This window comes from Etheostoma cragini, chromosome 21 (assembly GCF_013103735.1).
Source record: "Etheostoma cragini isolate CJK2018 chromosome 21, CSU_Ecrag_1.0, whole genome shotgun sequence".
Lineage (NCBI taxonomy): Eukaryota > Metazoa > Chordata > Actinopteri > Perciformes > Percidae > Etheostoma > Etheostoma cragini.
The window spans coordinates 14,619,126-14,637,129 of record NC_048427.1 but is presented as its reverse complement, the minus strand read 5'-3'; the positions used below and the strand labels follow the sequence as shown (position 1 = coordinate 14,637,129).

At 41.6% G+C, this 18,004-nt stretch overlaps 1 protein-coding gene across 2 annotated transcripts; it reads right to left on the bottom strand.

The window, feature by feature from the left end:
* Window positions 1-2,463: 2,463 nt before the first annotated feature.
* On the bottom strand, window positions 2,464-15,125 carry cdc42ep1a (CDC42 effector protein (Rho GTPase binding) 1a). Of its 2 annotated transcripts, none has more exons than XM_034859512.1 (4): window positions 14,947-15,125; window positions 8,818-8,910; window positions 5,722-6,711; window positions 2,464-3,268 (listed from the first exon to the last, which is right to left on the bottom strand). In XM_034859512.1, exons 3-4 carry the CDS (start codon window positions 6,200-6,202, stop codon window positions 2,547-2,549), a joined length of 1,203 nt encoding a protein of 400 aa, XP_034715403.1. In that variant the 5' UTR covers window positions 6,203-6,711; window positions 8,818-8,910; window positions 14,947-15,125; the 3' UTR covers window positions 2,464-2,546. The 2 variants fall into 2 exon arrangements, with proteins under 2 accessions (XP_034715403.1, XP_034715404.1); XM_034859513.1 differs by having other exon boundaries at window positions 5,731-6,711; window positions 14,947-15,111.
* Window positions 15,126-18,004: the final 2,879 nt, after the last annotated feature.

The following is an 18,004-nucleotide window of genomic DNA, read 5'->3' as shown; positions in this document are numbered from 1 at the left end:
CTTCCTGTTTCAGAAAGCAGCAACTGTATTACATTTTGCTTATAAAAAACGTGTCTGTGTAGAATTATAGTTTTGCTCTTCTTATGTAAAATATGCGGCTGTGGTAGATGTTTGCAATTGGTCGGGCTGTGCAAACACTGCCTCTTTTATGTGAACGCGCGCTTCGCTGGATTGGGAAACTCTGGGTTGATTGAACTAGTTGTTAACCACCGTTGTGACACAGGTTGGATCGCGGTTGTTAGGGTTGGTGAAGCCGGGTAACTGAAAGAAATCCCGGGCATGTTGATCTTGATTCGTAGTACAGGCCTCTGGTGTGAAACCAAACCAAGCATACACTGGGGAGGTGAGAATGCTGTGTGGACTAGCCAGACCCTCCTCCGCAGCACCGTGGAGGAAGGTCTGACAAATCAAGACTAGATATTGTCAATCTGTGCTTTCCAGTATCTTCCTTCAAGTGTTGCAGCTTAATTTTTGGGTCTAATAATGTTTTTTTAACCAGCTTCATTTATTTATTCTTCAGTTACTGATGTGTTAGGTCCTATTTTTCCCAGAATGCATATGAAAGTAATTGGTGGAAAGCAAATCTGGTCAAAATAATAGCTAATAATAATAAATCAATCCAACTGTTTGTGGTGTTTATAGTGTGGATTTTTCCATGAATATACAAAATAACAGTATTCTTGTAAGCTAGTAAAGTATGGTTACAATTATTTTACAAACATTGATTATGAACTAAGGTTTAATATAAACCGTTTTATAACCACTTTTTAGGTCTACATTCAGTTTTTTGTGTGGAATTTTTCTTTAATCCAACTTTAAGCGTTAAACTATGTAAATAAATGCATATCCAACCTAATTACAAATATGTTTATTGTCAATTTATATCATCATAATATATCATTGGTATTGACTGCAGCATATGGAAGTGAATTGCACTGTACTGTACTGCTCATACTGTGAGAACATATTTATAGGAGGTCAGTTAATATCTTCATGTACAGTTGTATAAAAGAACATATAAATGACAATTAAAAAGCAATACAGGAGTTGGACTTCATAATCACAAAAGGTACGGAGTCTGTATATAGAAGGTCTGCAGCATAAGGTGAGCAATTATATGGTTTAGCTTTCGTGGCAACCATAGACCGTTAATTTTAATGGACAAAGCATCCAGTTCGGCAAAATACTGCAAATGCAGAAGTGCCTTAAACCTGCATACTACCTGAACTCCAGCAGGGGGCGACACGTGTGGTTGCAAAAAGAGGTTGGTTTCTGTAGAAGTCTGACAAAGTGACCCTTTTCTTCTTTGATTTATTACCTCAGTAACCATTTTCATAATGAGTTAACCTCTGGTCTACTGCAACACAGAATTGTTGATTCATTTTTTTGAATAATGGTCTTGTTGATTTTAAAATCAACAACAAAGCAGGGGGTGTTATAGGGCGTGGCTATGATGTGATTGACAGTTCGCGGCCTGTCTTATATGTAATGTAACTATGGGACTAGGATATATTTAAAACCTAGCGAAGCTAAATCTTACCTCAAATTATGTAGGCTAGCTTTCAGCAGCAGCTGCATCCAGACTCCCAGTGAGAGTCTGTAACTTAGAGGGTAAGCAGGGTTTCCAGTTCTCGGCTAACATCACAGTCAGATACCACCCAACAGTCTATGGGTCCTCCCTCCCGTCTATAATCGTCACATCTGCAACCATGACGGTAGGCAAAGTTGACGTCTCATGGCAGATCTTCACGAACCAATGGGTGACGTCACACATGCTCTGTCCAGTAACATTAACAGTCTATGGTTGTAATTAGCAAATACCAGTATGACTCTAGTCCATGTGGTTTAATAACTGAGATGTTTGTGTTTCTCTGGTTCATGTAATGAGGCCTGAGATTCTAGATGTCTTATTTCCCTTCCTTTTTGTGTTCTCATGGTGTTTTCCTGAGTGAAAGGAGTTGACAGGAGATTGCAAAGAAGACCAATGGTTGGAAAAAGATTAAATCCAATTTTTCTAATCCCCACTTCCTCTTTATTAATGACTAATGGGAGTAGCAATGAGAATCTTTCCACCCTAGAATGTGAGGAAGTGTGAAAAGTATAAAGTGAATGACGGGCTTTGTAGCTTCTACATTGTGCCATGTCTGTTTCCTTTGAGACAATCTTAACAACATTCTCTGGCACATCCTCTCTTGCCACACCTCCTCTTTGTTTCAGTCCCTTTTAAGTCATGACCTTTTAAAAAAAAAAAAAAGCCTTCTCCTTCTCTGTGTAGGGCTTGGAAACGTGCAGCATCAAGTCCTTCACTCCCTTTAGATACATTCAGCAACAGTTTTTGGGCGTCAAAACTGTACATCCTTAAAGCGTGATTGTATAAAAAGTAAAGAATCAAATACTAAGGTTCTGGATTGTAGTTTTCATGGTCATCCTTGTCAAAAGAGCCGGCCTTGTTGACCACCAACATTTTTTTCAGATGATTGATTTGATTGGAAGTTAGAGCTAAATCATACATCAGTGACAGTTTTTTAGAGTCAAAACATCACAGCTCAGACTTTAATTTCATCCTCGTCATCCATGTAACTGTAGGACATTTTGTTCTTGGGCTGGCTGAGGATCATCATCATTGAATCGGCAACCTCCGTCCTGCTCTGTCTCTTTAGGTGGCTGATGCCATAATGGCGTGCGAGCACATCTGTAGCACTTTGGAAGCGCTCGCTCTCCATCCCCATCCCAAACCTCACTGGTTCAGGAGCCCCCATCACCACATCAGCTACTTTAACAGAAAGCCCGACTCCGTTCACCTCTGTCCCTTCCTCCTCCTCCCATTCGGTCCCATGCGGGCTCTTCCTGCCCCCGCAGTCCTCCCTCAGCAGGGAATCCACGTAGGATATAGTAGCCGAGTCCATCTCTGATCCCTCATTCGTCAACCCGCATGCTGACCCTGCCTCCTCTCCCTCCCAGGCGTTGCCATGCTCCTCCGGGTGGCCGTCGATCAGGCCAAACACCTCGCTCATGAGGGAGGGCCCGAGGTCAAAGGTGAAGGTGTCCAAGGAGCTGAGGGAGGGAAGGGAATCAGAGTAGGCAGTGTAGGTGGGTTTGGGGTCAGAGGTCACAATGGAGGCAGAGCAGGTGGACAGGATGGCGTCAGTAGGGTCGGTCAGAGAGCCGCGGTGGATGTTAGGGGAGCAGGAAGTGGGGAGGGAGATGGAAGGTTGCTGGCGCTCGGAGCGAGAGAGACGAGGCAGAGTGACAAAACCAGACTCCAGACCTGAGGAGAAGACACAGAAATTCAGCACAAGGTATTTTGTTTAATTCAGTCACACTCTTCACATGGTTTATCATCCAAAAGAGGGCGATGTTAACCCATCGGAGAATGATGATGACATGCCAGTAAACCCCAGCCTGCCATGTGCTGAGTTGTTCTGCTGTGTAAACAGTGAATCATCTGCCCTACGCTGCCAGATCACTTAACAAGTCACATGCTAGCCTTCATGACCCAAACAGCTCAAATAACCACCGCGCCTCTTAATGCCAGCCGCAAAGGGCCTGAGAGTCTGGAGGTTTCTACCCACCAAAACAGCGTCTGATTTCACAGATTAACACACTTTAACCTTAGAGCAAGAAGTAATCAGTGAAAACCAGCTCATGGATACCTGCAGACTCTGCCATTCATGTGTCATAATGCATAATTCCTGGAGAGTAAAGTAGGTCTAGATATCACTACGAACGTTCACTGTGAATTTGTTGAAGACTTTAGATGAAAATGTCACACAAACTTGTAAACCCACACACACAGACACAGGCCCAAACCCAAAGTGAGCCCTGAAGACTAAGGACTAAAGACTCACGGACTTTATTGATCTCAGGTGCTAAAGTGAGTGAGTGTGTGAGGCAGCATGGGCTCATATAGGTATAAATGGGATTGTGACAGCACTTCACAAGGTCACCTTACCTTGGCAATGTTTAATAACAAAGATGTTGCTGACACTTGCCGGTTTGGGTATTTTAATTAAGTTTGTGGCTTTCCACACGATCAAATTTGTTCAAACTCTTGCATTACAAGCCGGACAACAGGTCCGTTCTGGTCTGTGGTCGTGTGTCATGTGTCGGGCTGTTGCTTAGCTTTGTAATTTCCGGATTTAGCGCTTTGGGTGATTTGGGAGTAAGTGTGTACTCAAACCCTCACGCCCTTTGAAATTCAACATCGACAACAACCCTAAGCCCTTAAGAATTTTGCAAGAACGCGCACCAAAGTCTGTGCGTCTGTGAGTCTGGACTTTGGGATTGGGTCATCAACACACTCACACAGGGGAGGTGAGACAGTTTGAGCCATGAGTGTGGTGTTAATGTGAGTCTCTCAGACAGCTTGTTGCAAGCTCTGTCTGGATCTGTGTGTTATCAGTGCGAGCGCTGCTGATTATGAGCCAAGGTGATTCATGAGGACATCTGGGGCAAATCTGTCTCAGTTACTAGGTAGAACTGAGACAGTTTCACTGCCGCTCATCAGATGGTTACCACTTCAGTTGACACTGATTAACCCTTTGTGTTTCACATACTTCAGGAACAGGGGCATATCATTTCAAAGAAACATCTACTTTTAATTTTTGTGGCCATTTTGGGGATTTGATGGTGCATTTTTCTTAATCCTCAAAAGACTGGGCCAAAAAACTGATGACATGACATCATGTCAAGAAATGTTGGTGTTAGTCCCTCAAAATTAAAGAGCAACAGCTTCTTTCAACCAATCAATTTCAACACAAACACAAAACATTTTTGTGTAAACAGAAGCCTCAATAGACCACCCAAAATGCATCTTGTGTAACAACAGTAATGTTATTTTCCTGCTCGTATGTGCAGGGAGTGTCGATACACGATCCTTCCTGCCTGCACGATCCGTTCTGCGCATGTGCAACATGTTAGCGTACGCGCAGATGATAATCATGATTTACGAGGATTTACGGCACTGAAATTCCACAGTAGCGGCCTGCTTTTAGCCTCCACCGGAAAGCTAACGACGTTAGTTTAGCTAAAGGCTAATTCGGCTAACTGCCTGCTAACAGCTTGATTCAACCTAAAATAATGTTTCTCAAACTAAACATTGGGGAAAGCAGCTACAGCTAAATTAAGACTTTACAGTAATAATGAAGACAAGTATTGAGTGATTGTATTTTAAATGAGCACAAGTAAAGTAGAACTGACGTAACAGCTGATACATATTTAAACGGTAATTTTCATTCATTCATTCATTTTACATGCTGTCTCAGCCATAGACATTTATATGTCTATGGTCTCAGCTAGTGGTTAGCCGAATTAGCTGTTAGCTAAACTAACGTTAGCTTTTTGGTGGGGCGAACAGACTTTCTTTAACTGTCTATGTGAACAAATCGTGCAGTGTAGTAAATACGCGTTCATCATGATATCATATGCGCAGCGCGAACATCTTGCACATGCGCAGAACGGATTGTGCTGGCAGGACGGATTGTGTACCGACAGGGAGCTTACAGTGGGTTTATTTGAGCATTTTTGCTGAGACAGCTGCCCGCTGCATCCAACTTAAAGATGCTGAAAAAAACTGCCAAGAGGGACAGTGGGACCTGAGGGACAGTGGGTAATAATTGTCTGTGGGTTTGTCACTTTCACAACTTCTTTTACTACCACTGTTTATTCCATTGTTGATGTAAAAGTATTGATCAAAGCAGCTTTAATAAAAAAGAAAATCACCGTAATCACCATATGAGCTTTTCCTCTCCTCTGGTGTGCATTGAGAACTGGGGAAGAGCACTTTAGCTGTGGGGCTCCCATTAGGCATATCCACATCCAGCCTGGGGAGGGAGATGGCGTTTTTGATGATGGGTGAAACAACGGGAGGTGGTGGCGACAGATCCTTGGGTCCTCCTGTGGGTTGGTTGTCAGACCCCCTTCGGATGTGACGGATCGTCCTGGAGAAGAACGCTCCGATCTTGTTGTCAGAGGACGAGATAGAATCTGTTTCCCCGTTGTTTCCATTGGCCGTGCCCCCGTGGTTGCTAAGGAAGGAGGTGTCCCCGAACACATCGCCGCCACGGCCCACGTGCATGGTGTGGCGAAAGTCACCCAAAGGAGGGCTGATCATGTCCAGAGTGAGGTCGCCTTTAAAGCGACGCTTGCTGTGGGAGTGTGAGACCAGACCTTTGAGGCCTGACAGCTTTTCCTGAAGATTCATGATCACAAGAGGTAAATGGCTTTTTCTTGAACAATGTCTGGAATTGCCTTTAATCCCTCTGAAAGGCAAAACTGAGCACCCAAATTTTAAGGTTTCTTTTCTTAGATTTATGCCAGAATCAGTTACAGTGGAGCTGTCCTAAGTACGGACCTAAAAAGTCATCTGAAAGGTTATTCCAAGATCATGAAACCATGTAATTTCTAAAAAGTTGGACTCCCAGCCTGCAGCGCCAAATAGTTCACTGGGATATTATCTCTGATGATCATGTGCAGGCCAAACTCTGTCCCACTCTTTGTAGCTTGTTGTTATGCATAGCTGGTTAAATTAAACGGTCATAAATTGAGGAGAACACTATGCAGTTGTGTTCCTGGAAGCTGCCGGGCCAGTTGGAGTGTGGTCAGGTCGCCTGGTTTCACCCGCTCGCATTGGGCTTTGGCTTTGTCGACATCAGCTCAGAAATAGGTCAGAGTCCAGCTGCAAATGGTTGTGCGGTCGCATCATGGAACCATCTATGGAGAGTAAAAACAGGGGGAAAACATCTATCTTTAAAACGTAGACAGGGATGTATTCGATTTAGAGTGATGTTGAAACGAATTACTTTTGCAGTTTATTTCATGTTGGATGAGATTCTGAGACCAATGTGCTTTCCTGTTCTGAATACTGTATGTACACTAGATCTGTCTTTCTGCAGGTTTTGAAGATTCCAAAGGTCCACTGGTCTGGAACCATCTAAATTTAGACCACAGTCACTCCTCTGTGCAACAAACCAAAGCCTGCCTTTTGTCCATAAAACGGGTGTAGTTTCAGGGAACTCCTGCTTCCATTTTGTCTGGCATGAAGGTTACACAAAGTTCATTTTACATTTTGCTGAAAAGTGTTATCATACTTTTCACAAGCCGAGCAGCAACCCTCATTCAATGTGCTTAGATTTGTTTATAAAACGGCGAAGTATGCTTAGCAAGGAAGGAAGAGATAATGAAAATGTCCTGATAAGAACATCCCTGCTGTTACTGCTAGACTGCCTGTCTACAGAGTATTTTCCTTGTTTTACATTTTATTTTTCAAATATTTTCGTAATTCATCTATTCCCTATTTTCCTCATCCAACTATTTCTATTAACATTTTTTTAATTGTCTAAGTGTGTTTAGGATCAGCGGCGCCATGACAGAGCTAAAGCTACAAGTGAAATACAATGAGCACCAGCCTTTTCCGCTAACTACTTAGCTGAAGCTAACCTTTGTGCAGGTAATGTTAATAAGCCATATCTACATACATAGCCACATATACTTCTGTAGCATTAATGTATAAACTCGTAACAGTAGATTAAGCATTTTGGTTAGCTAGCGTAAATTAGCATTTCCAGACACAATATTATTTTCAATTATCAGCGTCATTGCACCTTCTCTAATTTTTACCAACTGATTAGAGGTTAAGGCTTTAATATTTTAATTATTAATTGATGCATATTTCAGTTATTTTTGACTTGACGGCCAGCCTTTGACTGCCTTTTGTAGGTTTTGGGAGCTCCTACCTCCATTAGTGTGTAAGTCTGTAATGAAGGCAGACAAAAAATTGGCTTTTTCTCATGTGTTGCTTTTTTTGGCGGCAGAGTAATGGATATCCAATTCTAAAATATTTTGATAGCATAAGGCAGCCCTGACAAGGACCTCTGGTTCTCTTTAAAAGCTTTCCACTGCAGCAGCTAAATGTCGGCAGGCCTCCCACGCATGCACAGCCCCGTCTGGCTTCATTAATGACCTGCTATGGTTCAAGAGATTGCGTCAGGTCCAAGGCAGCCCTTGTAATTTGCTGCTGACCGCAGTCCCAGGCCATCCGCTCCACCTCCCCTGGCTGGCGTTTTAAGAGGGGCATCTGGGAGCGGAGCGGAGAGGGAGGAAACACAGCACATACCAGCACTGAGCAGAGCCATATCAAGGCTCGCAAAGGGACGCCAGGGACCACAGTACCGAGGTGTGATGTTCAATCTAAGATGGTGTGACCCTGCAGGGACCTTGTGCATGTTCCCATGAACGGCGCTACAGGAACAGGCCAACTCTCTGATTACAACTCCCCAGTGACAGCGGCCACAGACACAATAGCTTTATGCTCTTCTGAGTGAAGGAAACGGTTTGTCTTGCTATAAGGTTAAACAAGAAAAACCTCAGTCTAATTGATAACCTACAGTATTACAGGAATACACAAGGGGGCATTAATTACTCTGGCTGTGTGCTCATACGGAAAACCATGGTGTTTTGTCTTTGCCTCTAATCCTGTTAAAGACTTTGACCACAGCTTGGGGGGGGGGGGGGGGGGGGGTCGTTCACTCTAACTCCTTTTTATGTATCTGGATCCTCCAGGCAAAGCTCATTTTATCTGCACATATGCTTCCATACAGCTGAACTCCCCTTCCCTTCTCTCACAGATCCTTCTTTGCACTTGCTCCTCGGTTTTCTGAGTTATAAAATTATTAATAGTTATACAACAGTCAGCATCCCAATATTTTGGTTCTTTAAAAGGTAATAAGTTTAACGCTTTAATCCCAGTAGCAGCCTGCCTGCCTGCTTAGATATCAGAAAAGAACAGGGAACTTCTCGACAGGAGGGACTCGGACATACCCTGGATTATCCTCTAATCCTTCATCTGTGCCGTTACCCCCGACAGGGCCTGGCTGCTACCACCCTGGCCGGCTACTCCGTCGGTTCTCATTCCTGCCAGAGAGGAAATCAAATGTAGAATGAGTCTGAGGCAGGGAGAGAGAGTCCATTCAAACTGAAGCGAGGCGGGGTGAGAAGTGATGGAGGGAAGCAGGGGATGAAAAAAAAAAGTTAAATTCCTTTTTCACAAAAAGGAGTGAAGGGGGAGGATGGCAAAATGGGACAGAAATAGAAATGACAGTAATGGATGCTGAGAGAATTAAGAAGAAGAGAAAAGGGCAGATGAGGAGAGGAAATGAGGGGATTGAGATGTAAGTGGAGGAGGGATGAACAATAGAGGAACATGAGAGAAAAGAAAAGAAACAATACATGCTGAGGAAGACAAATAAAGACTGAGGCATAAAAGAGTCAGTAAGATTTCATTGAATGGATCCGTGGATCAGTGTAGGAACACATATAATTAGACTGGTCATCTTTGATATTATTATCACTAAGAAGAATTACTGATGACCACTGACACCCATCTGATCTCTATGTTTCTTTTTCTTATAATTTATAACTTTTGTTAGTTTTGGTGATCCCCTGACTTCTCCTCTACCGCCACTATGACGTTGAAATTTGTTGTTTTAACTCAAATGTCTCGACAACTATTGGATGGATTGCCAGGAAATTCGGTTCACATTCAATTTTAACAACAGGGTGAATGGTAGTAACCATGCCGATTGTTTTTATTGCTCTAGCACCATCATCAGATCCAATATGTGGTTCATGACTTGACACTGTGAGCATGTTAGCATGCTTCCATTAGCATCACACTCACTCAAAGGCTTTAGTCTGTGGTTAGTCTTGCATTACAAGAGTGAGGGTCTGGCTAGTCCACACCGTATTCCAGTACAGGACAGAAATGTGCTCTGGTTTATTGGCATTTCTTTAAACCAATTAAAATCGTCTTGGGCGGTACTAAGCGCCGGACAGAGCAATGGTGCCTCTGCAAAATAGCCTCAAGGAAGGAACTTGTTTTGGTGCACGTAGGGAGGCAAGCTCTGGAATTAAAATGGCTGTCCAGTGTGTGTGAGAAGAATATATACATTTATATATATATAAATATATATATATATATATATATATATATATATATATATATATATATATATATATAAATACTGTATATATATATTTATTTATTTATTGAATGTCAACACCAGAACTGTACTGTAAATGAAAAGTGTCAATATAGAATCGTCTCTGGTTATCATGCCTTTGGTCTTGTACTCTTGTGACTTTTCACACTGGTGAAATATATGTTGTTTGGGGTCTTAAATGCTTAGTATCAACCACTGCGTGGTTTCCCGTTAGATATTTGAAATGTTTTCATGTTTATAACCAAAAAACAATAGCCTGAGGCGTTTTCAAAGACAAAACTGAAAAGGTACCTACAAAGGTTGTGAGAGAAAACGGAATTACCCAGAGGTTTTGCAACGAGACATCAGTAGACCAGACTTAAACACTTTAGATGGGAAGACTTTCTGTTACAGCCCCACTTTTTTTTTTTAAATACATTAAACCTTCGTCGTCTTTCTGCTTCAGCTTTGAGTTGCTTTCTTTGGGCAACTCACCATACAGGGGATTTTGGTGCGTTCATACATAACAGACGGGCCCATAAAATATTTCAATGTCACTATGTACAGTATTTGCTTGAGCAGGCTTTGCTGGATATAAACCAGAGTGACCACAGTCTAATAGGAGCCGTGTGTGTTGGGTGGTGTGCGCACGTACAAACACGTTCCTGAGCAGAGCATCGGTCGGTGGAGTCTCTCTCTCGATTACGACCATCAAACATCCTTCTTCTCAACCTCGGTGCTGATTGAAACCATGTTTCGGTCTGAATCAACTTTTTTTATCCTCTTGTCATTCTCTCTTCTCCTCTTTCCTCCCTTTTTCTTTCTCTTTTTGCTTCTCTCAAATCGTTCCCTCTTATTTCTTTTCCATTCTTGCCTTCTATGTTCCTTGTTTTCTCTTTAATTGTCTCTCTTTCTTTTGTCTTCTCTTTCCTTCCTTTTCTACTCACTTTACACTCCTTCCTCTTATTTTTCTCTGGTTCCCGATTCTTCCTCGTTCCTCTGCTCCTTCCTCTTTCTTCAATTCCTCTTTTCCTCTGTTCTTTGAGGGTCCTGACTGACTTAGGTTGTGCCCCCCCCCCCCAAAACACACACACACATATTATTCTCCTTTTTTCTCTTCTATAGTTTGTCTTAAACTTAAATCAGCAATGGATTTGGGATGTGTTCCCCCTCCCTTCTCTCTGCCTGTCTTCTCATGACCTTCACTCACTAACCCCGCTAACCAGGTGAACAAACATACAAGATAAGGCCACATTTCAAAGGCTCACTCTTTGACTTTCAATTATGTTCCTATTTTCGCCGTCCACGCTCAGTCTGAATCCAAGTAAAACAAGGCTACACCTCCTCCTCAGCCAAGAAAACCTTTTCATGCTCCAACAAATATCCATACTCTGTGAGGCTCTCTCCTTCCTGCATCTGCTGGAACTGCCAGTCCCAATTTGACCTCTTTGTTGCCTCTCTCTTTCAGTTCAAATCTCTTCTGTGCTTGTACTGAAACTTATTTCTTTCCTCCTCCCTTTCTTCTACTCAAACGCCCACATTCCCTCCATCTTCTTTGGATTTTACAGGTCTTTAAAGAAAGTTTTAAAAGGTCAGTTTACCTTTTAAGTGATGAGAGCACATAGACGCTGCAGACAGACTGAAACATGTACATGACTGATAGGATCAGCCAATTTTCTCTCATCACATATAATACAGTGCGGTATATTAATATCATTTTACAGAATCTCAGTAAAATGCTTAAGATCATTTAGTGTCACCATTACATGGTTTGTCCACCAGAGAGCATTGGCAAGTACATTTTTTCCTTAAAGGAAAACTTTTACATTTTACAAAATACGCTCAGTTGCTTTTTATCAAGAGAGTAATCAATAATTATTAAGAAAATAGATGCTACTCTTACGTCTCTACAATAAATAGGAAGAGAGACAGCAGCTGGTTAGCTTAGCACAAAGGCTGGAAACAATGGGAAACAAGATATAATGGTAAGCTTAAAACGTGCTTGCAGGGCAACATGTGCTGTTTTGTTTTTCTTTAGACAGATTTAGTTACAGTCAAGCTAACTGTTTCCCCCTGTTTCTGTTCTTCGGGCTAACTAACCCTCTCCTGTTGTGTAGCTTCATATTTACCAAACAGACATGAGAGCTATATTTATCATCTAGAAAGTGAATTACCATATTTCCTACTCTGTCAAACTCTTGCATTTACTAAATTTACTGTAAGAGATCCTTGTCGAACATTGTGATATGTGTTTCTGTTACAAAAAAGGATATCAGATTGATATCAATATTGATATTGGCCTTGAATATGTTGCAAGAGCAACATAATGCTGCTATTTCCCAACACGAAACCTCAAACCTTCTGATTTTGTTATTGATGTTCTTCACTGATGCCACAACATATTGTAATAGTATGTGGTAAGTTTCCTATCAGGGAGAACAGATAGCCAGAGCTGGGTAAACTTTACAACCATCCACATCCATCATCATCTGAAATGTTCACATTGGACAATATTATTTAGATTTTTTTTTTAAATATTCATTCATAATTGAATATTTAAAAAATAAAATGGACGGTTTACTAGCGTTGGGCTCCCATAGTTTGTCCACCAGAGGGCGCTGTACAACGTCCCTGTTGGCAACACTGATTATTTTGTTTTGTTAATGTCTTTTTGTTCAAAGGACTTTTAAATTTCATATCTTAAGTTTGTATTTTTATACATTTTATTTATCAGACCTTTAATATGGTTGGATGTTCCTCTGTTCTGTTGTGACAATAAAACAATTTATTATATTATTTTAGTGAGAACTCATAAATAACTACAAATAACTAATATTAGGGAAATTGGTTTATATTTCGTATCGTTTTTCTGGATTAGTTTTTTAAATATACTGTATATTGGATTTTCAAATAACCAAATATTCTTGCCGGTATTGGCCTTAAAAATCCTTTATCGGTCAGGCTATGGTTCATATGCAGCTCCATTTTGGATTGCAGCCAATCAACAAACAGACCTGTACCTATCCCTGTTTTTTCAAACTAAAATATCATGGTGGCTCGGTCAACAATATCCTCTTTTTTTCACCCACGCAGTCCACTGAAATCTGTTCCTCCATCCTAAAATATCTAAAGTGAGTTGCTAAATAATATTTTCAAACTATGATAACTAACTTTGTTTATGACATTTGGAAGAGATTTCCCTCCATGCAGCTGACAGCAGTGACCAGTTGGCTGTTGATGTATCAGTTTATAAAAAGAGTGGTGTATTCTTTTACTCGGGTGTTTGGACCATGTGGTTACATGCTGCAACCTTTTGGTGACAGCAGACCTTGATGGAGCAGTTTTCCCAACATTATCACCTGTGGCAAAAGTAACAGCACAACAAGGGTACCCTGCAGTGGGAAAACAAACCCAGCAGCCAGATTCAGAGTTTGCACCTCTGCAACTAATCCTTCCTGGTAGGTTGCGTCAATGACACCCAAAGTTCACAACAGGTCCCCTTCAGAGGAATGTTGAGGTCAGGTAAAAAAAAAAAAAAACCACAGGGAATGTCTGCACTCATTTAATTCATCAAGTAGCGTATCATTAGTGTAAATCATATGAGGGGGATGTAAAGGAAACATACTGCATACACATGTTAATCATCTGCTGCTGGCTGAGCTGAATGCATACAGAAGGCAGACATGGAAATATCAAAGCATGTACTTAAGGAGGATATACTGTATGCCTACTCTGGAGAGCCTGGGGGGACTTACAGAGCCATGAAAATGTTACACAGTGTACAAGTGGACTGAGTTCATTAGCGCTTGTTTATTGGATTCTGTATAGTTATCAGGGAAGCAGGCTGGCTTTTGATTGATCACCCTTGTGTATGTTTATTATTGGCAGGCTTTAGCGGGTCAACAAGCTCTTCAATCAATGTGTGTGTGTGTGTGTTTGTGTGTGTGTGTGTGTGTGTGTGTGTGTGTGTGTGTGTGTGTGTGTGTGTGTGTGTAAGTGTGTGTGGTATTTCACATGGTGGCCTCCGTCATGGCTTGCTGGCAGGTTGTAGGGGTCAGAAGGCCTATGCCTCCAACTTGTAATAATCCAACACTGCCCTGCCTGTTTGTCTAAATAACTAAATCACCTCAAGGCCAACTTCACCCCGTCAAGTTCCGCTAAATCAGAGTAGCAGTATATCTCTGTCGTTTCAGTGACATGCAGGAAAATTAATGGGTTATGTCATGTAACTGCTGTAATTACAAGGCAGAGTGATAAAAACACATTTAAGCACTGGCAGGCAGAGTTTATTCTGACCAAGAATATACTGCTGCTGACTCAGATTGAGTTTCATGTCAGACATCTGAGACTCTTGCTACACTAAAACAACTAACACACAAAAAGTACAGTGTGAACATTGACATGGTCTGATAACAACCTGGTTTCAGTGGTTTTACAAGTCCTAATGTTGCCTTATCTGAAATTAAACCTAATATGTTTGCCTTCTTTCTCTGCTTAGCAGAAGGCTTTTTTTTCTCTCCCAGGGGGCCTATTGATTCATCTATTAGGATTAGGTAATAGAAAAAACAACATGGCTAATAATTAATCCTAAAATATGCAGCAAACAATTATGCAACAGACAATTGATTATTGAAGTTATTTCCTCTCCAAACAATGGTAAGTAGCTGAGGATATAATACAAATATCACAGGTAAAAAAAACTGGTAGGAATGTTATACAAATTTACCCCCAATAATGAAATTACTTTTTAAGAGATACATTTCTCAGTATGCACCGACAAGTCAACACAGATTCAGTGTACTTGCTGCAAGCTCACTCTTAGTCTCCAAATACATGTGATATATAATATAACTTCAAATAGATCCTATAAAAGTAACCATTGACTTATTACTGTGCCTATTACAGACTCATTAAGGGTCTCTCAGAACTTTATGGAGTGATTTTGCGTCAAAATTGAATATAAACTCACCCAAGGAAACTGCGACACGAGGAACAGGAGACTGCTTGACTCCGGTTAATTATCTTTCCATTGCAAATCGGTTGGTGTGGTCCGAGTGAGCCGGTGGTGCAGCCGGACTGTCCCGCTGGTGCGCCGGGTGTGCTGAGCGGCGCAGCGCGGAGGAAAGGGGCGGGCTGTGGATCAAATGGCCTGCCAATGAAACCATCAGAGAGCCACACCGGGAGCTCCCACACTGCCTCATCATGGTTTTCACTTCAATTTGATGTCTCTCTAAAATATACCAATTGGCTTGTCGACACGATTTGACGCAATAACTAAACAGTGCTTTTCACAGTCAAAACAGGTGGCGCTGTTACATGGCATCTAAATCAAATGTGCACTATTTGAGGCTCCTTAAAAAGACACATTTTGAATTAAGAATACACTTTTAACAAGAGAGTGAGCCAACCATCTCATCATCAGACTCAATCAGCTGAGTATCTGATGACTTCTAGCTAGATAGAGGGAAACATAGTTATGAAATTGTTTCATAATGACTCAGTTTGCCTTAACATCCAACAACCACATGTCAATGTGACATAATTTAAATCTAGCAATGACTGTCTTTTACTTAGGGTTCATGTGCCTTAAACTAATTCATATGAAACAGTAGGCTAGGCTAGCTTTTAAGATAAACAACAGTAGTAATATGAGCAGTTGTAGCCTAGCTAGGCTACTTTTTAGAGGAAAAGTTTGACTTTATTGGGAAATACGCTCTTTTTTGTTCTTGCCAAGAGTTACATACACGATTGGAATCACTCTCATGTTTGTACAGTTATGAAGCTACAACCAGGAGACAGTTAGCTTAGCTGGAAACAAGGAAACAGCTAGCCTGGCTCTGTTCCCCAAAGGTATCAACCTCTGCCTGAAGGCACTTCTAAAACTAACTAACGAACATGTTAACAACGTTTGTTTAATCTGTACAAAAACTGAAGAGGAATGAAGGCCAGTAGATTTGTTTACCTTCAAACAGAGCCAAGTTAGCTGTTTCCCCTTTTTTATGCTATGCTAAAGCTAAGCTTATCGTCTCCTGGTTTCAGCTTTATTTTTAATGGACAGATGTGAAAGTAGTATCGTTCTTCTGCATTGTCTCTCTGCAAGAAAAACAAATAGTTATTTCCCAAAATGTATAAATGTTATTTTTATCTCACTTTTAAAATTATAGCTACCAATATCGTAGTGGTTATGTGGCCTAGCTTTTGTAATTTAAAACCTCTCAGTGGAAATTAAAACCACACTAAGGGCAGATTTATTTGTTGTTAATGTTTCATGCAGCCAAGTCTATGTCCTTGTTGTTCCACTTCCGGGATTGCTCCGGTGCTGAAGGAATGGAATAAGGGATTTTATATTCGGTGGATTTATGAGGGCTATTATTGAATTCGCCTCAGATCTCTGCAGGGTAAATCCAGACAGCTAGCTAGACTATCTGTCCAATCCAAGTTTTCTCTCGTAAAACTATTTTGCAGCGGCTCTTTGCGGAACTTAGCAATGCCAATAAGGATTTTGATTGGTGGTCAGTGCTCAACCCTTTTTTTTTTCTGGGCGATGAAACCTCCTACTCCTGAAATTTGGATTTTGAATACGTGTGGTCCTCCATGTTTCCTTCCCTAACTTGCCGGGGCTGAGAAGCAACGCTACCAATTAGCACCATTAGCAGCATCTGTGAGTTTATCATGTGACAGCAAAAATGCGAAAAGTGGAGCAGTATTTCCTGTATGTCCCTTACCAGCTAACGTAGTTCAAGATGGCGCATGAATATAGAGCGTTTACCCCAGTTCATGCGAATAGAAATGTAAAATTTCAAGCCAATAGGAGTGCTCGCAATTAATGGTGGTGGTCAAAATTAATGAAAAAGAACAGGTTTGTGAACGGGCAACACCGATTTTGGTATTGAACAACTAAACAAGTTACACACTGGACCTCAAGAGGTTTAACTTTAAACTTCAGTTAAATTAACTGACTGCTGTAAAGCCTCATCCAGCACGCAGAGAACAACAGCCATGTGAGTTGTAGCCCCATAAAGTGCACATGTGAGCTGTCCCACGGTGACCTGTCCAACAGGAAACAGTGCCTTATCAACAGAAGCAGAAGCGTCCTCATGCTGCCCTCAAAGGCTTCTAACAGCTTGGTCTGTCAGTTGTTAAAGCTCCGAGGTGGCCTGTGAGTCTGCCAGCGTACACCACCACCCATAACACCACAGACACATGCCACCTCTTAGTGCTACTACTTCCCCCCACAGCCCTGTTGTACCACACACACAAACACACACACACAAACAGACACTTATGAGCTCACACGTAGGAAGGCGGAAGTAAACCCAATCACAATCCTAAAGCGGCCATCGTTCAGTTTCAGACAACACCCTTCCTTACCTCAATACTTTGTCCTTTGTTTACTGTTTCACGTTTCTATTTTTAAATATTACTTTTTACAGGAGGTTTTAGACTAAATCCACTATTCTTCTTCCTGATTGGCTCAGAGTATATATGTACTACTAAAATCCATCCAGAACACTTTGCTGCATTTGAACCAGAACATGGTCAACAAGTAGGTGTGCCTCCTGGTCTTCACCTTCTCCATCTGTTCACTCCTTCTCACACTGATTGCGCTGTCACTAGCATGGACCACGCCACAACAATGTGTTAGTTAAAGATTTAAGGAACATTATGAATGTGCAGATAGATAAATTGATGTGGATGTCGTCTGATGGCTGGTCTGGGAGGATGGATGATGGAGGTGGAGTAGACTCAGAGTGGGGGTTCAGTCTCTGAAGCAGTTTTCGCCCAAATAATTTACAGACCCCCAGACGGTACCTAGATGAGATATGAAAGAGGTGTGCAACAGGAAGGGATAATGGGGAAGATGGATGGATGAAGGAGAGGGAAAAGGAGGGCGGGTCAAGCAATCACGGTATACGTAGGTTTGTCCGGTGACTAGAGATGTGGTTTAGGTGTGGCCCTGGTCCCATCCTTAACAAATTAACTTTATTTGATGAAACTTTGGGAGAATTATCCATGTTGTTTGTCTG

What these genes read in the sequence shown, in the direction of transcription:
- cdc42ep1a (XM_034859512.1), bottom strand. Translation starts at nt 6,202, where the DNA reads ATGAATCTTCAGGAAAAGCTGTCAGGCCTCAAAGGTCTGGTCTCACAC. An exon ending in AAGCTCATATGGTGATTACG is followed by an intron (nt 3,269 to 5,721) that starts GTGATTTTCTTT and finishes TCTTCTCCTCAG; the next exon opens with GTCTGGAGTCTGGTTTTGTC.